Source organism: Muntiacus reevesi, chromosome 5 (genome assembly GCF_963930625.1).
Source record: "Muntiacus reevesi chromosome 5, mMunRee1.1, whole genome shotgun sequence".
Classification (NCBI taxonomy): domain Eukaryota; kingdom Metazoa; phylum Chordata; class Mammalia; order Artiodactyla; family Cervidae; genus Muntiacus; species Muntiacus reevesi.
In genome coordinates, this window is record NC_089253.1 from 117,014,853 (window position 1) to 117,040,583 (window position 25,731).

At 38.5% G+C, this 25,731-nt stretch overlaps 1 protein-coding gene across 5 annotated transcripts in view; it reads right to left on the reverse strand.

The window, feature by feature from the left end:
* RCOR3 (REST corepressor 3) overlaps positions 1 to 25,718 on the reverse strand; it is a 53,490-nt gene extending 27,772 nt beyond the window's left edge. For 2 of the 5 annotated variants that reach the window (XM_065936264.1, XM_065936262.1), the window contains exons 1-7: positions 25,345 to 25,717; positions 24,832 to 24,888; positions 15,955 to 16,032; positions 13,301 to 13,353; positions 10,824 to 10,985; positions 9,301 to 9,425; positions 8,346 to 8,424 (exon numbers count right to left, since the gene is read on the reverse strand). In XM_065936264.1, the coding sequence (XP_065792336.1) occupies positions 8,346 to 8,424; positions 9,301 to 9,425; positions 10,824 to 10,985; positions 13,301 to 13,353; positions 15,955 to 16,032; positions 24,832 to 24,888; positions 25,345 to 25,510 (720 nt within the window). In that variant the 5' untranslated portion in view covers positions 25,511 to 25,717. Of the gene's footprint in view, positions 1 to 8,345; positions 8,425 to 9,300; positions 9,426 to 10,823; positions 10,986 to 13,300; positions 13,354 to 15,400; positions 15,723 to 15,954; positions 16,033 to 24,831; positions 24,889 to 25,341 lie in introns of those variants that run through there. The other 3 variants (XM_065936263.1, XM_065936261.1, XM_065936265.1) reach the window with 3 other exon arrangements.
* Between the last annotated feature and the right edge of the window lie 13 nt (positions 25,719 to 25,731).

A 25,731-nucleotide genomic window follows, 5' to 3' on the forward strand; every position in this document is an offset into this window, starting at 1 on the left:
GAGTAAAATAAGAAAAAAATCAAACAAGAGATGAATTCTTGATCCAAAAAGAAAGTAAGTCAAATAGAAGATAAAAATAAGAAATAACAAAAATACAAATATCAATCATGACCAGTATAAAGGGGCTAAACCCTCTAGATTAAAAAATACCACATATCTGTTCCTGTAAGACAGGTACTTAAAATATGAGGACACAGAAATGATGAAAGTAAGGAATAATGATATACCGGTCAAACACAACAAAAGAAAGATGACAGAGCTATCAGTTCAGTTCAGTCACTCAGTCATGCCCAACTCTTTGCGACCCCATGGACTGCAGTAGGCCAGGCTTCCCTGTCCATCACCAACTACTCCTGGAGCTTGCTCAAACTCATGTCCATCGAGTTGGTGATGTCATCCAACCATCTCAGCCTCTGTCATCCCCTTCTCCTCCTGCCCCCAATCTTTCCCAGCATCAGGGTCTTTTCTAATGAGTCAGTTCTTTGCATCAGGTGGCCAAAGTATTGGAGCTTTAGCTTCAGCATCTGTCCTTCCAATGGATATTCAAGGACTGATTTCCTTTAGGATTGACTAGTTTGATCTTGCAGTCCAAGGGACTCTCAGGAGTCTTCTCCAACACCACAGTTCAAAAGCATCAATTCTTTGGTGCTCAGCTTTCTTATGGTCCAACTCTCTTTCATACATGACTACTGGAAAAACCATAGCTTTGACTAAACAGACCTTTGTTGGCAAAGTAATGTCTCTGCTTTTTAATATGCTGTCTAGGTTGGTCACAACTAGTGACTAAACCACCACCTAAGTTGGTCATAGCTTTTCTTCCAAGGAGCAAGTGTCTTTTAATTTCACGGCTGCAGTCACTATCACCAATGATTCTGGAACCCAAGAAAATAAAGTCTGTCACTGTTTCCATTGTTTTCTCATCTATCTGCCATTAAGTGATGGGACCGGATGCCAAGATCTTCATTTTTCAAATGTTGAATTTTAAGCCAGCTTTTCGCTCTCTTTCACTTTCATCAAGAGGCTCTTTAGTTCTTTGTCGCCTTCTGCCATAAGGGTGGTGTCATCTGCATATCCGAGGTTATTGATATTTCTCCCACCAATTTTGATTCCAGCTTGTGCTTCATCCAGCCCAGCATTTCGCATGATGTACTCTGCATATAAGTTAAATAAGCAGGGTGACAATATACAGCTGTGACATACTCCTTTACCAATTTGGAACCAGTCCATTGTTCCATGTCCGATTCTAACTGTTTCTTCTTGATCTGCATACAGATTTCTCAGGAGGTAGATAGAGCTATACCAGACAAATAATCTTCAAAAGCAGAAGACATCAAAAGAGGTGAAAGGATCATCATAGATAAGTTTCAAATTCAACAAAACAGTTTCTACACATCTAATAAATAACAGTTTCAAAACATAGTTATTTTTCAATAATCCATCAGATAAGCACATAAACACCAACAAAACCAATACTAGCAAGCAGGTAAGCAGTAACAGAATATTGATTTCAATCATACTAACTGACAAGCTTAAATTAAGACACATTAAAAAAAAACTATAATCAATAATTAAAGTATATATTATTCTCAAGCACACATCCAACATTCATGAAAATTCAACATTCTACATTTGGAGGTTTTTAAAACATATCCTCAAATGCCTCAACATTCCAACCACTGAGAAGAGAGACTCTCTATCCTATTCTCCTTAATTCTGGACCAATTTCAGTAGCTCACTTATAACCAACAGAATACAGCACATGTGACACTAAGTAACTTGCAAGGCTAGGCCAGAAATGGCTAGGTACCTCTCTCTCTGCTTTGGATGATTACTTTGGAGGAAACCAGCCATGGTAAGAAGCCGGATTACTAGGGGACCACCAGGCTAGATAGGAATGCTAGCTGACAGTCAGGTGAGCAAGTCCGAAACCTTCAATAACATCCTACTTGATGCTGAAACCTATTCTCTCTAAAGTCAGGAATAAGACAAAAATATTTGCTATTATAACTTCTCTTCAACATTACACTGGTGACTCTAGCCAGTTCAGTAAGGGCAGAAATAAAAAGTATCACAAGGATTGAAAAGAAATAAAACTGCTATTATTTTCAGATAATATAAACCTCTATATAGGAAATGCAAACTAATCTACAAACAGATAACAAAGATTTCATTTCTCTCAAGTTTATATATAGATTCAATGGAATATCAAGTAGGGCTTTCCTACTTTGAAGTTTGAGATAAAGGTCCAAAAATAGCCAAGGAAGCCTTAAGAAGCACTACTAAGTAAGGGGAATTCTCCCAGCAGCTATCAAGGTTTATTATAAAGTTATACTAATTATTGTGCAACTGACAGGAGAAGCAGACTAAAAAGCCAGTGAAAGTGCATGTTAGTCACTCAGTCATGTTTGAGTCTCTGCAACCCCACAGACTGCCTGCCAGGCTCCTCTGTCCATGGGATTTTCCAGGCAAGAATACTGGAATGGGTTGCCGTTCCCTTCTCCAGGGGATCTTCCCCACCCAGGGATTGAACTCGGGTCTCCTGCACTGCAGGTGAATTCTTTACCGTCTAAGCCACCACGGAAGCCCCTAGAGAGCCATACGTATAGGGAAACCTCATCCATGATAAAGTTGATATGGCAGACGAGTTGAAAGAGATGAACTCATTTTCATTTTTTACATTAAAAAAAAAATGGGTCTCTATCTGACAATGTAAACCAAACCTAATTACTGACAGATAAAGGACATAAGTATAAAAAGCAAAATTTTAAAATTTACAGGAAAAAAGAGAATATTGAAATTAGAGTATTTATGTACTTTTGATGAAATAGCTGTTCATCAAAGCATGTAGAGTAAAAAAAGATAAACCAAAAACTGCTAAAAGATCTCTGCAACACACTCACCCAAAAAATTAGTATCTAGAATATACAAGAAATTCAGTAAGAAAAAAATTCATACATTCTCTTTAAGAAAAGGACAAAACCAAACCAACAGATAAAAAACAAACACAAATAAGCACTTTAAAAAAGACACAATAATATATAACAAACAGATGGAAAAATAATCAGCCTCATTAGTAATCTGATGAACAAACTGAGAACAAGAGAGATACCATTTCAGATGATCAGATTTCTAACATCTTCTAAGTCTTATCATATAATGTATTTGGCAGTGAATGCTGCGTGCTCAGTCGTGTCTGACTCTTTTGTGACCCCGTGGAGTGTAGCTCGTCAGGTTCCTTTGTCCTTGAAATTCTCCAGCAAAGAATACTGGAGTGGGCTGCCATTTCCTTCTCCAGGGAATCTTCTTGGTCCAGGGACTGAACCTATGTCTCCTGCATTGGCACACGGATTCTTTACCTCTGAGCCACCTGGGAAGTCCTGAAGTATTGGCAAGGAAGTTGAGTAATGAGTACTCTCATAGCCAATAGAAGTAAATCCAATGTAGAAAATGATTTGCCATTATCTAGGAAAGTTAAACACAGTTATAGTCTAAAATAGAGTGGTGCTAGTGCTAAAGAACCTGCCTGCCAATGTAGGAGACGTAAGAGACGTGGGTTTGATCCCAGGCTCAGGAAGATCCCCTGAAGAAGGGGATGGAACCCACTCCAGTATTGTTGCCTGGAGAATCCCATGAACAGAGGAACCTAGTGGGCTACAGCCCACAGGGTCACAAAGAGTTGGACACGACAGAAGCGATTTAGCTCGCACACACCCAGGAAAAGTTAAACATGGTTATAGTCTAAATAGAGTAATGCCACTCCAAACAATTGTAGGGTATTACTACTCACTAAGTCATGGTTGGTATTTTGGTGGAACAATCTGCCCCATGCACTTCAGGAGAGCTGGCATCCCTTTCCCACTGTATGCTAAGGTTGTCCGTCAACCAGAAACACCTCCATAATTTTAACATGTCCCTTATGGCAGGTAATACTAAACCTTGCTGAGAACTGCTGTTGCAGAGCTGCCCTTCTATATGTGTGTATCCAGGATATGCTCTTATCAGTAGTGTTCATAATAAGAAGAAGCTAGAAACAATGTCCATTAATTAGAGTAGGTAAGTGGTGGCACATGCATACAATGGATGCATAAGATTTCCTTCCAGGTTCCCACTGGAAAGAAAGGAGTGGGGTGCAATAAAGAAAACAAAGGACTTCTGTTTCTTCTTAAGCTCAGTGATGGACACACTGGTGTTTACAACTATTCTTCAAATTGTACACAGTCTATGGTATATATAGTTTCATAATTTTTAAAAGTTAAAAATAAAAACCTTTCCATATAACGCGTCATTAACTTGCAGAAGCAGCTCTGTGTTAAAGGCAATGTTACAGCATCATTCCCTGTCTGGTGCCCCATCATCTGGGAAAGAGCAGAGAACTGAAAAGCCTGCTGACGCACAGTGCCAGCCCTGGACACAGCCCTCTAGCATGTTTTTAACACTTTGTTTTCTATTATTTTTCATTTATTAGTTGGAGGCTAATTACTTTACAATATTGTAGTGGTTTTTGCCATACGTTGACATGAATCAGCCATGGATTTACACGTGTTCCCCATCCTGAACCCCGCTCCCACCTCCCTCCCCATCCCATCCCTCTGAGTCATCCCAGTGCACCAGCCCCGAGCACTTGTCTCATGCATCCAAACTGGACTGGCGATCTGTTTCACACTTGATAATATTTCGATGTTTCGATGCTATTCTCTCAGATCATCCTACCCTCGCCTTCTCCCATAGAGTCCAAAAGTCTGTTCTATACATCTGTGCCTCTTTTTCTGTCTTGCATATAGGGTTATCATTACCATCTTTCTAAATTCCATATATATGTGTTAGTATACTGTATTGGTCTTTATCTTTCTGGCTTACTTCACTCTTTATGATGGGCTTCAATTTTATCCATCTCATTAGAACTGAGTCAAATGTATTCTTTTTAATGGCTGAGTAATATCCCATTGTGTACTTTTAACACTTTTAAAATTTTACACCCCTTACTGTCTTTTGCTAACGGGAGGAGATCACCCACAAACAAAAGACCAAATGTGTAAGTACCATCTCGCGCGGTTGAACAGAACAGTATCCCACATACACACGTTTCCCAGGTAACTAAACGCAAGTCTCCAATTTCTCATATTTGTACAGCAATTAAGAGTTTATAGTGTATATTCTTATCTGTTAAAATATATTTGATTGAATGCCTACTATGCACTGGGCCCTGCAGTTAAGACTCACTTCTTGCTCCTTAAGAGCTTACAAGTCAGGGACAGGCAGGCAGGTGAGGGGAGATCAGATGTACACAAGTACCACTCAGCTCAATGAGGACTGCAATGGATTTAAAGGAAAACAAGGAAGCAATCAAATCAACATAAGGCAAGGGGAGTTCACAGACAAGCTACATATTGCAGAGTTATGAGGAATTTGCCAGGCATATCAGGAAGAAAGGGAATGCTAGAAAAAGCAGACCAACAAAGCGCAAACGCCAGGGCACTAAAGCGCTTACCTGAAACTCTCTCAGTAACGTGGAACACAGAGTAGGGTGGAGAATGTCTAACTAGAAAGATTGTGTTTTATCCTATGGACAAAGCCAGAGGAACTGCAAGCAGTAAATTTGGTTTTAAAGGTTGTCTTGACAGCAGTGTAGACAATGGACTTGGAAGGTGTGGTGCAAAGTCTGGAGATAAGGTAAATTAAGATAAGATAGAAAATGTCAGTAATTCAAAGAGATGAGAACCTAAAAATTAGGTAGTCACCTAGAAGACCAAAGAGAAAAGAATAAAATTTACAGTTATTTGAGAGAGAGAATTAGAAACAGAAATCACACAATGAACAGAGTAACTGAGAAAGAGAAAAAGAAGGCACTAAAACTGAGATACAACGGTTAAAAGTGGCTTCCATGCCAGCTCGGCGGCAAAGAATCCGCCTGCCAGTGCAAAAGACACAGGTGTGATCTCTAGGTCGAGCAGATCCCCCAGAGCAGGAAACTCTCCAGTACTCTCGCCTAGAAAAGTCCATGACCAGAGGAGCCTGGCGGGCTACAGTCCTTGGGGCCGCAGAGAGTTGGGCACAACTGAGCGACTAACGAACACTAGTTAAAAGGCTGGTGGGAATCAGAGGATGGCGTTGTAAAAGTCAGACCCAGATTTTCAGAACAGGGGAGGGGTCAGCAACTCGAACTAATACAGGAAGCACAAGGAGAATGCAAAGCAACCCGTCGCTGGATGTGGCATTTAGGAAGGAGGTCACTGCTGACCTGTCAGCACTCTGAGAGAAGTAAGGGGCAGCAAGCGGAATGAAGCGAACTCAAAGAGTGAAGGAATGCTAAGGTAGATAGTGACGCTTGTAAATGAAAGACTGGAGCATACTTCTGGGCTGCAGTGAAAAGGCTGAAAGTATGACAGAGAAACTGATGGAAAAGGTCCTAGAGGCATTATACAGGGACAGGTAGGATCAAACTAGCAATGAAATTATATAGAACAAGGGGAGGGACCATTCTTACTGTGAAAGAGAGGCATGCAGCACAGACTGTTCATTCTGTAATTTCATATTACTGTATTTGTGACATTTTAAAAGTCTGATCCTACCAAGCACCAGCAAGGAAGTGGGAAATGAGTACTGTGTAAAGTGCTAAGGGGTATCAGATATTCCAGGGTTACAGAAGCCCTGACCTGAAAGAGTTCACAGCTTAATGGGCAAAAAACAATAATTTTTTTTTTAAACAATAATTTTAATATAATGTCCTAAGTGTAAACATACTCAGATAAAAACGGTAGTGTGGTAGCACAGAAGTCAGGGGAAGGGCTGGAATTTAAGGGCATTCCTGCTTGATATTTTCTCCTTGAAGCAGAAAGTGAAGCTATCTGCTGAGTTTTTCAGAGGAGAGGAGAGGCAGTAGGTGATAGGTAGAAAAGGATGAATGTTCAAATACTTGCTTACACAATAAATCTTATTCAAGATTTATTAGGTACTGGGTACTATAATAAATGCTTTTATATATATTACCTAGTTGATTGTCAGAACAAACCTATTATTTTAATTTTACCAATGGAAAAAACAGAAAATTACAGGTTAAAAATTGAGAGATGCTAAGGGTTACACTGAGATTGAAGACTATTTTTTGCAAGTAGCAACAATGTACATGATTGTGTAATCTTCCCTTGTAACCCCAGACCAAGAATAGCAATTTACCCAGCACTGTGGGTTTACAGGGTTAGAGAAGGAGTAGCAGAAGAGTGAGAGAAATAGGGAGTTACAGACACTAAGAAGAGAGCAACTTAAGGAAATGGCCATTTGGTCTAAGGTTCAGGGAGACAAAGAGGCTTGGGAAAAAAACGAAGCAATCAGGGAATCTGAGAACATTTAGCAGTAGTAAGAAAATTTTTCAAATTTCACTGATGAAAGACAACAAGTGCCAGAGTGGACCATGGCACTGAGTTCCTTAAGAGGAGGAATGTGAGTCATTAAGTTGGATGAAGTCACATTTCTGTCTCCAGTTTTCAATGTTATTTTCACAAGTTGCCTATACATCACAAGCCTTTACCCACTGACATGTGGTCTATATATTTTTTACAATTATGTAATTCCTTGCCTTAATAAATGAGCATGTATATCAATTTAAAACTTTTCAAGATTTTAAGCCATCACCACTACCATTAAACTGAGGAGTATGGGGATCGGGATGGGGAATACGTGTAACTCTATGGCTGATTCATATCAATGTATGACAAAACTCACTGAAAAAAAATAAAAAATAAATAATAATAAAAAAAATAAATAAAAAATAAACTGAGGAGTATGACTGCACTTCTAGTTGGGAATTCTTCCATCTCTTCCTTTGAGGCAGCTTTCGATTTTCACTGCTGTCAGTATACCTGGCACTAATTTCTAATTTGTTATAAAATGGAATAAACTAAATATTCTCCAAAAACATATTCTACACTTAATACTGTCTCATCTGAGAGTGATTTTACTTCTTTTCTACGGATTAAAGAACAGGTGTTGTGGGTCATTTCCTGGGGGCTCAGTGGTCAGGGTTCCCAGTTCTCACCGCTGTGGCCCAGGTCCAATCTGGTCAGGGAACTGAGACCCTACAAGTCGGGCAGAATGGCCAAAAAAAAAAGAACAGGCATCCTAGGAGGGCTTTTATACCTCTGAATGGATGAGATAATCCCCAAATTACTTAAACTACTGGCTAATTGGAGTTCTTGATGTTTTTGCTTTTCCAAAAAACTTCAATTAACATTGAAATTTACTACCTTCTAATCCATTATATAAAAATGCTTTTCTTAATATGAAGTACTGCTCATTTTTTTCGAGTAAATTTGTACAATAATTACAAGCACTCTAATGATCATCATTACCTCTTTCTTGGCTTCTTTTTTGGGATCATAATCACTATCGTTTCCATCCACTGGGTGTGTTTCTTCCACGTCATCATCACTGAAAAGAAACAAAGATTAATACATTTAACTCACTTCTTTTTATTCTATTCCAGTGTTCTTATCAAACTGCAATATACCTACCTAGTAATTTTACTAAATATTCCCCAGGAGTTATCCTTAGGAAGACAAGCTTTCATAATTTAGATTCCTCTAGTGTTTAGAAACATTTATCCTTTTAGGTATATAGAATCATTTAAGCAAACATTTCCAGCTAAAAAACAGAGACTTAATAGGAAAGATACTTAGAAAGAAATATCATTTGGGAGAAAGAACATACATATTAATTTGATGTAATATTTATTATTTCAGTTCTCCAATTGGAGGATAAAGACAGACAAAAACCAGAAAGCAAACTATCTTTTATACTATCAGAAAGACACAGCTACAATAATGTGGACTTCAGTTATTCAGATAACTGTGGAAAGACTATCTTCCAGAGAATATATTTCTTTTTTTTTCCCTTGGTTTTTTACTGCACAGCTTGGCATATGGGATCTTAGTTCCCCAACCATGGATCAAATCATGCTCCCTGCAGTGGAAGCACAGAGACTTAACCACTGAACCACCAGGGAAGTCCCGAATATATTTTTTAAATATAGTCTAAATATATGTACTGAATTCATCAATACTAAAGGGAAACATTTGTGATTAGTTAAAAACAATTCAAATATAACTCAGTAGAAAGGTTTGCTGACTATGATTAACAGTTAAAGAGTTGAAGAAAGTTCTTACTATGAAAATTTCTGATCACTCAGTTCTTCCTGTCAGAGCAGAAATAGGAATGTAAGGATAAGAAGCATTTACAATTGTGATCACTATTCTACCTTAGGAAATATAAGCAATACCTGTAACTATATAAAGGCATCCAACCTACCTGTCACCCTGATTATGTCTATTGGCTAGTTTACGAGCCTGGCGATCCATTAAGCTTGTCCTAGATCGAGTTTTTTTCCAGGAATAGTAATATTTCACAAGGCTAGCAATTGTCTTATCTGGAAGCTTGAAAAAAAAAATCATGTTAATATCAGCAAGTTTTTTCATAAACTCTGATTAACAGAATAATATTTCTGATATTATTCTTTGATACTTAGCAAACAAAAGCATAGACCAACAAAATTTTCCCAGTTACCTTTATGAATTATAGAGTTAAAAAGTGCAGCTACAGTCATAGAATCCCACCATACCTATGTCACTGATATTTGTAAATAAATATTCCTATTTATTCTGAGCAGAGAAAGGAAGAGAAGGATGTCGCAAACTAATAGGATGAGAACGGCCTCAGAAGTCCACAGCAAAATGGTTAATAGTCCACATGTGTTTTCTTAGAGAGTTACTCTGCTCTTTCCACCCACTCTGTGATAAACTGATTTATAATTCATATATCATAAAGTTCACCAATTTAAAGTGTACAATTCAGAGGTTTTTAGCTTACCCACTAAGTTGTGCAACTATCACTATTTAATTTCAGACATTTTTGTAACCTCAAAAAGAAACCTTAAACTTTTTTTTTTTTTAGAAACCTTAAACTTATTAACAGTCACTCTCTCCTGTCCCTTTAACCCAGACCCTGGCAATGACTAATCTACTTTCTGTCTCTACAGATTTGCCTATTCTGGATATATGTGGAATCATACAATATGTGGCCTTTTATGTTTCGCTTCTGCTGCTTAGCATAATGTTTTAAAGAAAAGTGATTCAATATCATTTTGTTTTAAATCCAGGCTTTAAGATGATAAATAATACAAACAGACTTGGATATTAGAAGGACTAATGATCATGCACTACTTTGTCATATTGACAAACTTGGACATACTCTTCCAATTAAAAATGTTCTTTTTGATTATGGAAGACACTTAGATATATCTGCAAACATTTCTAATTTCCAAAATTCAAATTAAAAGAGTTTAATGCAGCAACTTCTCAGAGTTATACAATTTTGACTAGAAACACAAAAAATTTAAGAACTAAAGAGCAGTTTTTCTTTCAAAAAAAAAAAAAAAAAAGGAACAGTCCCTGAACAACATTGAATGATACAGAATTTCTAGCTATCAACAGTTTTCATATCCAAAGGAATATAAATTTGAAAATAAAATCCTGTTAAAAATGAAACATTTAATAAAACTGAAATTATGACTTTTCCTGAAATGATAAACTTATTTAGTAAGTCTATTAAATATATACTTACCATAATTGTAATTTATTACAATGAAATGGAACATAATGATCACGTATTAAGAGTAGTTGTAGAAATTAAGACTATAGGCAAATATTTCTATTTCAAAATATTTTTAACAATTAGATTGGAAAACTTTTTTGTATTTAATAATTAGGAAGTGTTTAACAACAGAATTAGGTATCACTCAGGTATGAACCACAGTAAAAGCAAAATTACCATACCATTTGCTGAATCCTGTGAAAGCTCTTCCCATGAAAACTAAAGGCTTGTTCAAATAGGACTTTATCTTCCACTGTCCACTCATCCGGAAAGGGAGTGAAATTAGGGAGATCAGCAAGGGACTTCTCAATGTTATGTTTATGCCAGAACAACATGCCAAGTGCCTTTGAAGAGAAATCATTCCCCTTTGGTTTTAATGGATTTATGTTCCATCACACTTGAGAGAGTTCAACACAAATCAGGTTAAAGTCTTAAGCCTATGACTTCAACTGAAGATACATTCAGTTTGGGGCTTTTAATCAGGGTACCCAGGTAACAGAGTTCATTTCTTGCTTTCAAATCAGGGCCTCAGAATAGTAAATGTTCTTACATACCACATCTGCTGTAGAATCTAGGAAAAAGTGAGCTGAGGAGAGTAGCTATAATTACTAAAGCAGGTCTGTAGGCTCATATCAAGACTTTCACTCACATTTATTCATTTGTCAAATGTAGGGAAAAATATGCTAAAAGGAAAAATAACCTGTAAGTCAATACTTGAATGAAACTATCAATTATAACATAAAACTAGAAGTGCTCAGACAAGACTCAGTAGAGAAATATTTATGTTTTAGCCTGTTAGAAGTATTCTGGGCTAAACACTTCTAAGGAGTAAGCAACTTTAACACTATTTTACCACATATATTTCTAAAGTTCTTTACTATCATAATGGACACAAAGAATTACTTTAAGGCATATTAATAATTTCAATGACTTTATTACCAAATCATAGAAAAACCTGAAATGGATAATTTCTGACAATTCAACAACTTTCCCTTCTATTTTAAGAGGTACACCTTTATCTTTACTGTAAGGTACGGATACTTTGGCCAACTGACTCACTGGAAAAGACCCTGATGCTAGGAAAGATGGAGGGCAGGAGGAGAAAGGGACGACAGAGGATAAGATAGTTGGACGGCATCACCAACTCGATGGACATGGGTTTGGGTGGACTCTGGGAGCTGGTAATGGACAGGGAGGCCTGGTGTGCTGCGGTTCATGGGGTCGCAAAGAGTCGGACACGACTGAGCGACTGAACTGACTGACTGCCTGCCTGAGTATCATTTAGGGGATAAAGATTTATTTTTTAAGACGAGAGATAGCAACTTTTTAAACAGCATTAATTTCTCACTTTGGTAATACTCTGGAAATACTCCTTGAAAATGAACATGAAAATGAACATATATAGAGTCACATTTCAAAGAATTAACCTTATCAAATAGTAAAAAGAAAGTCAAGGCTTAAAAACAAAATAATAATCAAAGTTTTCAAAACCCACAGAAAAGTTAACTATAAAGATTAACATCTCAATCTCACCAAAATGATTTTCTATAATTTAACCATGTTACTAGCTATAAAATTAGCTCTTAATAATCCAGGTAACAGAAAGTTCACTTATTTTACTGTTAATTCTGACAGGTTGATTTTATACTTAGTCGAAATGAAATTTAAGAATGTGCATTTTACTTTCACTTTCCATGTTCTACATTCCCATTTTACTAGGGATAATGGACCACATGTCATATATGCGTGTGGGTATGCTTAGTTGCTCAGTCCTGTTTGTGACGCCTCAGACTACAGCCTGTCAGGCTCCTCTGTCCGTGGAATTCTCCAGGCAGGAATACTGGAGTGGGTTGCCATTTCCTCCTCGAGGGGATCTTCCTGAATACTGGAGTGGGTTGCCATTTCCTCCTTGAGGGGATCTTCCTGACCCAGGGATCGAACCTTTGTCTCTTGCACTGGCAGGTGCCCTGCACCACCTGGGGAAGTCTCATACCACATATACTTCCTTTTAAAGTTATCTAATTTTTTTTTAAAGTCCTTTGTCAATTATTTCTTTCAAAATTTAAAATCTTAAATATTTCTTTAAATAAAAAGTTTAGTTTCTAGGTCTTTTAGGTTAAAAAGTCAGAGAATTACCTCTACTTAAAGAAATTTTCCCTTTTGGTAAGTATTTGCTAGAGTAATCCTTAAGGCTTTCAGATCTTTAAGAACTCAAAAAAAAAAAAAAAAAAAAAAAACCCAGAAAACCACAGAGGTATTGAGAGACAAATGTTCAAGCCCTTGAGATAAACAATGTTTATAAAAGCAAAATGTTTAACAATGAAAGATCAGACTTTGCTACAACCTCCCAGGTAGCTCAAAGAGTAAAGAAACTGCCCGCAATTTGGAAGACATGCATTCGATCCCTGGGTTGGGAAGATCCCCGGCAGAAGGAAACAGCAACCCACTCCTGCCTGGAGAATCCCACAGACAGAGAAGCCTGATGGGCTACACTCCATGGGGTCGCAAAGAGCCTGATACGACTGAGCAACTAACACTTTCACTTTCACAGAGTTGGTCGAACTTAAGCACTTTCTTAAGACACAAAGTATCACAAGATGCTCTTTGGATTTGACAATTACCGAGGCAAACCTTAACACTAAGATGTTTCTCTACACACCTGCTCCACGTTGTAGCCGTGCTTCTCCTTTGCAATCGCAATATATTCATCCACTGTAAGGAAACAGTGTTATATGATTAATCATTCTCATTTACTTCATCAGGTTGACTTTGCTTTTTTTTTTTTGATTTTTTTTTGACTTTGCTTTTTAACAAAGTGAAATTTAAAAATAATTATACTCTAGGGATAAAAAAAGGCCAAAGTCATTTTCCATGAGACATTATAAAAAAGACTTTCACTTCTACGTACAGATCAGAAGCTCACTTGGTTTAAAATTTTACTTAGTATGCCTTATCTCCATGACCATACAGCATATACTTATTAAATTCACTGACATGACTAATTATTTTTGTATTATAAAAAGACCAATCTGTGGTCAGCCAACAGAGCCTAATTATAGTGTAAAATATTAGGTAGGTAGCTTCTATTGCAATATTTATTTAACGAGACTTAGCTATTTAAGACCTCATCTCATGTTTACAGTTTTCCCAAAGCTTTTACCTTCCCATATTTGATTACTGTATAAAGGATGGTTTATCTACAGTTTTGCCAGTATAGTAACAATTTAAACATGCTTCAGTATGCCTAAAATTTTCTTCAGCTCCTCCTGCTAGCTATACAAAAGGTACCTATATATTCCATTTTCTTTCATTCTCAATTATTATAATCAAGCAAATAGTTGTTTAAATAAGCACAGCTTCTATGATGATATATATATATATATACAGGCTATTTCAAGGCCTTATTGCTGAGAAATCTGCATTTCACATTTAGGATTCATTTTTATGCAAAGTCTTTCTTAATCCTATACAATATAAATAAATAAATTCTTTAAGCACATTTTTGAGAAGCAGCGGTTAAGAATTCTGATCCGAGAACAGCTAGCTAGTCTACCAAGACTTGACTCCCAGCCCTATCACTTGTTTTTGAACTTTAAGCAATTAACTTGACCTTTTTGTACCTTAGTTTCTTCACTATAAGTAGTGATAAAAAGTATTGTTTTCAGTACTATTCCTCCTAGGATTAAATGAGCTAATATATGTTAAGTGCTTGAAGCAGCATCTGGCCCATTTTAAGTACTTTCTAAGAGTACAGTTTAATATATAAATATGCTATTGTAACAATAATGCTGTTAGATTAACAACTAATTTTTATGGGTGTTACTGTATCTCCCTAAGATTGCAAGCTTTGGAGAAAATCCAAATACCATTTTCTATTTAGAACTCATAGTATTTAAACATATGACAGGTCTACATGCATGCTGATTCACAAAAACGGCCTGTAGTCCTATAAACAGAAGGTTAAATAAAACCAATCAACCTGTGGTTCTCAACCCTGGCTATGCATTTAGGATCAGCAGAGGAGCTCTAAAATATCAAGTCCTGGCTCCACCCCCTAAACTTTCTGATTTAATTAGTTTGAGGTGGAGGCCAGACATCAATAGAAATTTTTTTTTAAGTTCCCCTAAGCAAGTCCAAAGCACAGCCAGGGATGAAAACCACTGCCCTAGATCTTCACTGGGATATTCCAGGTGGACGAACCACTGCCAGGACATGTTGGCTGTCTGAATTTTGTTTTCCACTTTGCTAAGAAATACACCATTATATAAAATAGTGCTAAAAAGGCAAAAGCCAATGACACTCTGATGCTCAGTTTATGAATGAAAGCATCTGCCTATAAGAAAGACTAAACTGAAAAAAATCTGACCATCTCTTTCAGGTTCCTCAGTACACAAAATATACAATTTAGTGTTTTCAGTTAAAAATACCTCAAGGGCATTAATTCCTAGATTACCAGCTAGACTTTTTGCTGGTATTCTGAAGCTTGTAAACAGGAAGAATTATCAGGTATGCAAAATAAGTTTTCAACTTTTAGTTCTGTTACTGCATTAATAAGTATGACACACTGTGCACATGATTTATAGGACACTGCTAATTTTCATGGGACTAAATAAACCAGCATGGGACATCTTTTGAGATTTGGTAAATATTTTAAAAAGACAAACTTATTTTACAGCTGCTAAAATAGCTGTTCAGTGGTTTTTGTTTTAATAAATCAAATGATAATTGAGTGGAGGGGTGGGGATCTTAGTTTTGTTACCTGCACGTTTCCTATATCTGATGTGCCGCAAAGGATCAGGTCCGCTACATCACATTGAAGTCTAAAGCCACACCATGATTCAAGAAGTGCATGGTCAGTGATCCAGAAGGTCTCCGTCCAGAAATGGAGAGCACAAAGATGACCTGATTGATGGCTGCTGAAGTCAGTTCTTTCCCCTTTCCTCTTTAAAATGGTAATGATAGTGGGCTCTTGGAAGTTTGAAGGCATTTCTTTACAGCTTCATATACTGAGGAATAGCCTGTGCAGATGTCTACATTGTAACTCCCTCCCCTGCTTCAGGATTTAAGCAGCAATGCCATCAGATCCTAGGTTTTTTCAGTCTTCCTGGGCCTGACACAAATTGGAATGATCAACCCACTATCTTTCAAAAGGAAAAACATTCTAACATAGCAAGCTTCATCAAAAAAACAAAATAAAACAAAGACAAACTATTTCTTATGAGATCTAAGAGATCCAAAAACAAATATAAGTTGCATTCTGAATTGGCTGATTGATTCCCTACTTACATAGACATTCAGTTTCAAAAAACTTACATTTGGCATCTGGGATACTATGATATGGAGACCACACAAGCATTCCTCCATTGTCTTTATCTGTGTACTTTGTAGCACCTGGGGGAAAAATTATTTTGAATATGATGAACTTTATTCACATTCAAAATAAGTATAAGCAAAATAAGCTTTATTTCTATTTTAGTAAAGTACCTGCAAAAGACGACAAAAACAAAGTACAGAAAAACAAAGAATAAAAACAGATTTACACTAAGTATAGTAAATATATCATTTGTGGATATGAACAAAATTTTAGAAACACTGAAGCTTACCCTCTTTAAATTAAAAAAAAAGACTTTATTATAACATATATTTTATAGCCCTATTTCTCGACAGGTAATAAATCTGATTCAATCTTCTATATGTTACTTGTTGTTTAGTTGCTACGTCAAGTCCAACTCTTTCGTGACCCCATGGACTGTAGCCCACCAGGCTCCTCTGTCCATGGGATTCTCCAGGCAAGAATACCGGAGTGGGTTGCCATTTCCTTCTTCAGGAGATCTTCCCAACCCAGGGATCAAATCCACATCTCCTACATTTGCAGGATTCTTTACCACTGAGCCACCAGAGAAGCGTAAATAATAATTCCTACTTAGGAATTATTAAAAATTCCAGAGAAGCCCGTATCTTACTTAGGAGTTATTAAAAACTCTTGATTTAAAAGCATATACCTTAGGTGATAATTGTTTTGCCCCATATCTAAATGGACCGAGATCATTATAATGATCTAAACATATAATGATCTAATTATAATTTCTAAACACTTGTATCTGCTTTTTATTTAATCTTACTCCCTTGCTAGGAGTCCGCCAGTTACTCCTTTTTAGAGTTAATTTAAATACTTCTTATATCTACAAACATTTGTACTCTGTGTAAGGGAAAAACAAAGTCAAAACATGTAAAGTTAATAATGCTATTTCTTCTTAATGTAATCTGAGAGACTACCTCTACCTAACCCAGAAGCACACTACTGATGTTTATAATTTATTTGTTATAATCTAAAGAGTCAGGAAAATCAAACACTATTGAAACTGCACATAAATTAAGATGAGACAGAATGAACAAAAGGCCTGACAGAGCTATCCCTGAGCCAAGTCCATGCCAGTAGGTTCTGTCTTTAAAGACTTGATGGTCTTTTTCTGGCTTATTCCTAATTCTTTGGTGCATTCAAGTTAATTAAAGAATATGAGCTATTGATAGCCACCAGTAATTAATGACTAGAATTTCAAAATTACTCACAGAAAACATTAAGAGAAATCTGAAGTTAAACTGTAATCATTTATGAAGTTATAAACAATAAATTCAGAATAAAACCATTCATTTCCAAGGGTAAATATAACTATTACTATACTTCCAACTAGAGACTTCATCTATCAAGCAATAATTTAATATCATTCAGCGGTTCTTTACTGAAGCTAAAAATTGTTATGTATGTTTACTATAAAAAAAAATTAGGGATGGAGAAAAAAGAATACTGCAAAAGTATTAAAAAAATCATAATTAAAATATAAACCTAAAAGAAAACCTACTGCCTTTTGTTCTAAGTATCTTTAATGAAAGGATGAAAACAGGAATTGAGAATTTAAGAAAATCAAGTTTGAAGGATATTATCTAAAATTTATATACAATGAAAATAAATTTTAAGCTATCTTTTAAAAACTCCAATATTAAGATATATATTTAATTTTAACCACATAAAACAAAAACACAAAAGCAGAATAGTTAAACCACTCAGAAATAGACAACTTATCTAAGTTGGCCAGAAAGGCAATGGCAACCCATTCCAGTACTCGTCTGGAAAATACCATGGACGGAGGAGCCTGGTAGGTTGCAGTCTCTGCGGTCACAAAGAGTCGGACACGACTGAGTGACTTCACTTTCACTTTTCACTTTCCTGCATTGGAGAAGGAAATGGCAACCCACTCCAGTGTTCTTGCCTGGAGAATCCCAGGGATGGCGGAGCCTGGTGGGCTGCTGTCTATGGGGTCGCACAGTTGGACACGACTGAAGCGACTTAGCAGCAGCAGCATTGCTATTTCTGGACTTCCCTGGTGGCTCCGTGGGTAACGAATCTGCCTGCAATGCAGGAGACCTGGGTTTGATCCCTGGGTTGGGAAGATCCCCTGGAGAAGGGAATGACAACCCATTTCAGTATTCTTGCCTAGAGAATCCCATGGACAGAGGAGCCTGGCAGACTACAGTCCATGGGGTTGCAAAGAGTTGGACACAACTGAGCAACTAACGCTTACTGCTATTTCTAATATCCTAAACTTCAATCCTTTAATATGAGACTGATTCTTTTTCACAATAGATTGTGATGCTAATTTAAATACCACTTAATAGAATACAGAATGCAACAAAGGTTTCCATTAAGTCTTGAGTCTAACCAGCATACATGCTTAATATTTAGACATATGTCCTTGCATCTGATCCTTGTATTACAAAAAGCTTGAATTAAAATATTTTCATTAAATATTATCTCTTCTTAAACTGATATAAACTATTTTTTGTACTCTTGCTCATGAAGAACAGTTAAGTTTCCTCATAAATTCTTATCACTGTAATTAAGAGTCAGATCCTTTGACAGAAACTGGCATCCAAACTGTGGGGACTAATATCTCTTCTAATGTGGGTGTACGGTGTGTGCATGCGTGTGTAGCAATCACATCTGGTGGTAGAGTGTGTGTGCGTGTGTGTAGCAATCGCATCTCGTGGCAGAGAATGGTTACTTAGGTATTTCATAATGTTTTTGCCCTAGCTCTTGAAGTGGACGCCACCATTTGCAATCATATATGTGTCCAGGTAGGACCAAAATATGACTGACGTCTATAGGAAACCAGAGATATTTTAGCACAATGGTTTACAGAGTAATCACTATAGAGACAAACTCCAGGTGTGAATCTCAGCTCTGCCACTTCCTAGCTTTGACATCTTGAACAAATTTATTTAACTGTCTGTGCCTCAGTTTAATCTATCTTTAAAAATAGGGATAATGAGAGCACCTTCTTCACAAAGTAGTTAAAAATGCAGTGAATTCATATGTGTGAAGGACTTGGCATATGACAAGCACTACCTCAGACTTACTGTCGTTACTACTGTATACTTACTGAGGACAGTTCTTTAAGTTCCACTCTCAGGCTACACTGGAAAGGCTGCTTCTTATCAATCAAAAAAATATGCATGAATAAACCTCACGGGGCTCTAACTCAAACAGCTGATGACCTCGCTTACCAACCCTTTGAACATGAGACTAAATAGCTAAAATGACTTATTTTGTTTTACTGACAACTCAGCCTGATTCCTCTCCTATAAAGAGTAATAGAAAGTAACTTGCATGATTAAAAACAATTTACCTCTCAGGATGACTTGCATTCAGTAAAGCTTTACCCTTTCTATCATAAAAGTTGAAGTAAACCAAAATACTTAAAGGACATAAACCAAACGCTTACTTTGCTTTTACCTGTAAAAGTGTTTATGATTATACCTCAAGGGCCAACAAAGGTCCACCTAGTCAAAGTTATAGTTTTTCCACTAGTCATGGGTGGATGTGACAGTTGGATCATAAAGAAAGCTGAGCACAGAAGTGATGTTTTTGAACTGTGGTGTTGGGATAAGACTCTTGAGAGTCCCTTGGACGCCAAGGAGATCCAACCAGTCCATCCTAAAGGAAATCAGTCCTGAATATTCATTGTAAGGACTAATGCTGAAGCTGAAATTCCAATACTTTGGCCACCTGATTCAAATAACTGACTCACTGGAAAAGACCCTGAGGCTGGGAAAGACTGAAGGCAGGAAGAGAAGGGGACGACAGAGGATGAGATGGTTGGCATCACCGACTCTATGGACATGAGTCTGAGTAAGCTCCAGGAGTTGTTGGACAGGGAAGTATGGAGTGCTGCAGTCCATGGGGTTGCCACGACTGAGTGACTGAATAACCAAAGAAGTTCAATCCTCCTGAAGTCTTTCAGAGCCCCTTAACTACAGTAGGTAAAGTACATGTATGAGACCAATTTGGGGAAAACTAACAACAAAAGACATTTTGATTAGGATTTCTATACCAATAGCAAGTTTCAAAGAAAGTACAAAAATATAAATCTCTTTTCAGATTTCCTTTAAGACAGTCAAAATAAGGATTTTGATGGAAATCATGGAACAAATATTCCATATAAAGAACTTAAATACTGAGATCAATAAGACACTCCAAATTTTTTTAACTCTGTTTATAAACTAGGCTCTGAACTATATATACTTAATTCATCAATTTCAAACTGAGGTAAACAACAACTTTCCAAGGGGTACATAATCAAGAATAAGTTTTCTGAGAACCAATTTTCAGAACATCAACTTCCCTGTTTTCTTTTCCAAGACAACCTGCCTGAGAAGTCACCTTCAGTCTAAGCTATACACTTAAGCTACTTCTGACCTTCTTCTTTACAAATGTCCTTCCCTCACTCAAAAGAGAAAAAGAAAAAAAAGGCAGGTCTCTCATACAACCCAAATCTTACAAGAGTACATTGCCTAAAATTTAAAAACCACCATGATGCCCAACAAAATATCAGTAAAACTCTCCTTTACTCAAGGTACCATGACTATTACAATCTTACTTAATTATGCATGACTGTAATAACTCCAGACAGAAGAATTAAACATTTAGAACCTTATGTTCACAAGAGTACATGATAGTACAGAAACTGGACAGGTGATCAAAAAAACTTTTAAGAACAAAAATGTTTTATAAAATTCTGTGAGGAAAATGCATGGAAATTACAAAAATTTATACATTTTATAAAATAGATCCTACCACATTACTATAGTATTTACATTTAATTGGATGTGTTTAAAATAAGTTTATAACAACTCTATTTCAAAGTGTTAACATTTTCAATACACTGGAAATTATATCTTTCAACTAATAAACTCAATGACAAATAACAGATGTCAACTTAAAAAATATGTGACTCTGTTTTTCAATTTTTTTTTTTTTTTCAAATTTCTTTTGAGTAAGCAACAAAATATTTTGAAGGCCACTGCCTTATATACACTCAGTTCAGCTCAGTTGGGTCCGGCTCTTTGTGACCCCATGGACTGCAGCACGCCAGGCTTACCTGTCCATCACCAAATCCCACTCAAATTCATGTCCATCAACTTGGTGATACACACTAATTTTTACTTAACCTTATCATATAGTTATTATTATCTTCCTTTCACAAATAAGAAAGCTAAGGCCTGGACACATTCAGTTCATCCAAGGTCACAATGCCATAGTGGCTAAAAGGCATATGATAAGAGGTAAGACTCTTAATCATCACACAAAACTGCTCCTCATGACGTAAGTATAGTCAGAAGGCACTAAAGAAAAGTTGGGACAGCCTAAAAAGAAAAGAGTCACACACACACACACACACACACACACACACACACACACACAAAATCTGCTTAGTAAATTTTTATAAAGGCAGTTAGCAATGGTCTGTTAGCTAACATAAACTGTTTCTAACCTCTAACACCAGGAATTCCAATTTAAGTCTCACTTCACTCATATTTTCTAAAACACTCATTTTAGTAATTCTTTCTGTGCTTAATTTCTATCATCACCACTATCATCTACTCCAGTAAAAATATCCTCCACAAAAAAAAAATCCTCTTTTAATTTTCCTATATTCCGATCATACTAATCTTGGTATCTCTAAGAAATTTTTCTTCCAAATGACTTGGATGGCTATGGGTGAACAATCATGAAGACAGATGAGTGGTTTATAAGACTAAAGACAATAGTATGTAAAAGAGAAAAGGAGAGGAGCTGACCATTTCTCAACTTCTACCATTAATTAATAAATACCTTTTCTTTTTTCTTCTCTTCCAAAGAAATATGTGACGTTATGACCCAATGGTATTGAATTGATATGGAGTAAAAACTCACACAACAGCACAAACACTTAGAATAAGATAGAGCAGTGTACTATGTTGAACAGCACAGAGACTCAAAATTGTCTTGTAAAAAGTGTCTAATAATGATAGTCTACATTTGCTTGACAAAATCTGCCTATAACTACAGAAAAGCCCACCTAAGTTTAGATAACTGGTTTTAGTTGTGCCCTTGGGTTCAATATTCTGCAGACTATTGAGGATAAAATGAATAAAAACATACGTCATTTTATTGTACTCCAGAGCTATTGTGAATTTTTTTTTTTTTTTAACAAATTGAAGGTTTACAGCAAGCCTGTGTCAATCAAGTTTATCAACACTATTTTCCAATATCATTTGCTCATTTCTTGTCTGTGTCACATTTTGGGAATTCTTGCAATATTTCAAACTTTTTCATTATTATTATAGTGTTATGATGATCTGTGATCCTGGATGCTACTACTGCAAAAAAACTACAACTCCCTGGAAGCTTAGATGATGGCTAGCATATTTTAGCAATAATGCATTTCTTAATTAAGGTATGTACATTGCATTTCTGGACCTAATGCCACTGTACACTTCTACACACACTAGGAAAACAACAAATTCATGTAACTTGCTTTATTGTGATATTTGCTTTACTGCAGTAGTCTAGAATCAAACTCACATCTCTGAGGCATGTCTGCAGATGAATTTAAAGAATATGACATCTGTCCTTATTCTAATAAAAAGGATCAGTGAGTCTGAGTAAACTTAGTGAAAATGTAACTTTAAAAATTGCAGTATTTGTGATTTTTCCCTCAAATATTCTTAGGCAAATATGCAAAAATATGATGATCAAGGAAATTGGGTAATAGAAATAGTGGCCATGTGAAGCCACATAAAAGTACTCTGCACTTTAAATGAGCTATTTTTCTAACTTTAAAATTGGCTCTAGTATTCCTTTGCTTGAAATCTGTTCCCAAAATTGCTACAGGGAACAGGTCATGGCATGCACACATCTGTTTCAGCATGAAGTCCAGCTCTTTAACATAAGACCCCTCATCAACTTGTGTCTATTTGTTGTTTATGAAATATAAACCTACCTAATGGGACAATAAGCCATGTTTATTATGCTGCTGAGTTCTAACTGGGAAATAAGTTTATCAATTCCTAAAAAAGCGGTAAACCAAGGAAAGCCCCAAATCAGAAAGATCTAAAGATATGCAGAATCATTCCTTACCATTACAAGGAATGATAATTTAATAATGGTAATTTAAATTTAACCTCCAAAGAGTACTGCCATTTGCCCACTCATATAACCTTAGCAAGAATTCCCTATTTTTATTTCCATTTTACAGCTAGGGAAACTGAGGCTTATGGAGGGTCAAGACCTGAGTGGTTAATTCAGTCTGTCTTAAGCCAGAGTAAGCTTCCAAATGTTAAGCTAAAATCCGAGGCAGCACAGTCACGTGGAAGCGCTATTCACCTACTAGCTACATTAATAAAATTCGTTTCGCAACATTTAAAATTATTTGAAGCCCTCCAGCACACACACTGATAGCTTTTGAATAAAATTTATTGAGTCATGTCATTTAGAAGGCAACTCTGACCTAGTAAGCACTCCTGTATCATTGTTTTTACCTACTGAAAAATAGCCTGCACTGACAATCCTTCTATTTTACCCTCTCATTATTTTACCTTTTCCTTTAGGACTAGAAGAGCTGCCTAAACCCTAAACATCTTTAAACGGTTGGTAAATATCACTTTGCATCGCAGCAATGGGCAGAAGAATGAAAATATTATGGATAAACCACAAGCAAAGAAACATGCTATCTTCCCTAAGAAAATACAAGTAAGCCCCATTAATATCAAATACAGAATTCAAGAGTTCGACACAGACAGGACATTACTATAAGTGGGCAATGGGCAAGGAACTGAAGTGCAAGGGGTGGGGGGGACAAAACCCTTCCAAGTCTGCCCAAAGCCTGAACTGAAGAGGGTCTGGGATGGGATGGAGAGGAGGAGACACGCTCCACTCCGAGAGGCTCTAACAAGGGCGCCTCCATATGCGGAACTCTCGCCCAATCCCCGTCCAGGCTGAGATCCCGTGACCGCCAGGGAGCCTGTTTGGAGAAAAGTAGACAGGGAGCCCGCAAGCCGGGCTGGCAGAGGACGCTGGAACCTGGCTGCTTGGGGAGAAAATGTCTCCTTGGCAGCTGTGGTCACTTGTCCTGTGGTCTCACTTCCCCGGGGCTGGCTCTGGAGCGAGGTGTGCCTCTGGCTTCTCCCCACCCCCTTCCCCCAATCCCTTTCGCTCCGCGGCTCCTACTCCGCAAAGCGGTCGCCACCAAAGCTACACCACCTAGCCAAAAAAGAGAGAGAAAAAAATAAAAGAAAAGAAAGAAAATCCCGTGTGTGTGAGCGCGGGTCAGGCAGGGCTCGCCCTCGGCTTCGGCCGGTGACAGCCGCCGGGGATCGCCGCCAGGGCGGAGCGCGGCCCTGGGCTCCCGGGGGCTGGGTCGGGTAGCCACTGACATCTGCACGGTTCTACCACGCACAGCCCGCACACCCTCTCCTCCAGCTCTGGGGCCCGCAGCCGCTCCACCTCCGGCCTCCGACCCCTCGATTCCGCCGAGGGCCGTCTCCCTCCGCTCACTCCGGGATCAAGGCGGGTGGAAAGGTGAATGCCACCAGCGGGCAAGTGGCCTCCAGGGGAACCATGTTAACCTTGCAAGGCACGCATCTGCCCACACGCCCTGTGTCACAGCCCTGCCAAGCGTGACATGACAGCCTCCCGCCAGGGATGCCTGCCCATCCCAGCCCCGCGTCTCCTCCCAACCGCACACCCGGACCCCAACCCCGCCCGTCCGCCCTCTACCCCTTTCCACCCTAAACCAGTCCCAGAAAAGGAGATTTGGGGGGGGGGGGGGCGGGAGGAAGAAGACAGGATTTTGCTTAAGCAAACAGATTTACCTGGATCAAATTCGGGGATCCGAGCTTGATATTCAGCTCCGACTCTCATCCCAACATCTGCAAAGCAATGTCAAGAAGGGGGGGAAAAAGAAAGAAAAAGAGAGAAAGACGGGGAGGGGAAAAAAAGAAAAAAAAAGAGAAAGGAAGAGATACTTAATAAAATATGAAAATTGCAGAAGAGGAGGAAAAGAAGCGGCGGGTGGATGGGAAGATATTAACTCCGGGCACTCCGGGAGATGGCAGCGGATGGGGGCGGGGAGCTGGAGGTGCGGTGGGGCGGGGGGGTGCGGGCGAGGGCGGAGGATTGGTGGAGGGCGGAGGGACGGGGGTCGCGGGGGTGCGGTGGGGGGTGCTGCTGCACTGCACCGGGAGTTCGAGGCTACCGCAGCGCCCGGGCTCCGAGGGGGAGGCGGGCGGGAGCGCGGCGAGGGGAGGGGGCTGGGGGAGGGGAGGAGAGAGGGACGGGGCGGGGGGGGGCAGGCGGGCCGGCGGGGAGGAGTTCGAGGCTACCACCGTGCTCGTCGTCGCTGCTGCAGCCGCTCTCGGGCTCCGAGAAGTGCAGCCCGCCGTTCGTGGACGAGGCGCCGCCGCCGCCGCCGCCCGCCGGGCTCTTGGCGCTGCCGTTGGCCGATCGGTTCTTCCCCAGTAACTCGGGCCCTTTCTCCATCATGCCGGGCATGGTAGAAGAGGGGAGGGGGAAAGGTGAGGGGGAAAGAGGTAGGCGTCAGGGGGAAGGGGGAGAAGGGGGAGATGGCTTCCGAGCGCGGGCGGGAGAGGAGAGGAGGAGGAGGAGGAGGAGACGGCGGCGCCGGCGGAGGAGGAGGAGGAGGAGGAGGGTGTTAATATGGAGCCGCCATAACCGCCCCGGTCCGGCAGTAGCGCAGTCGCCTCACAACAACC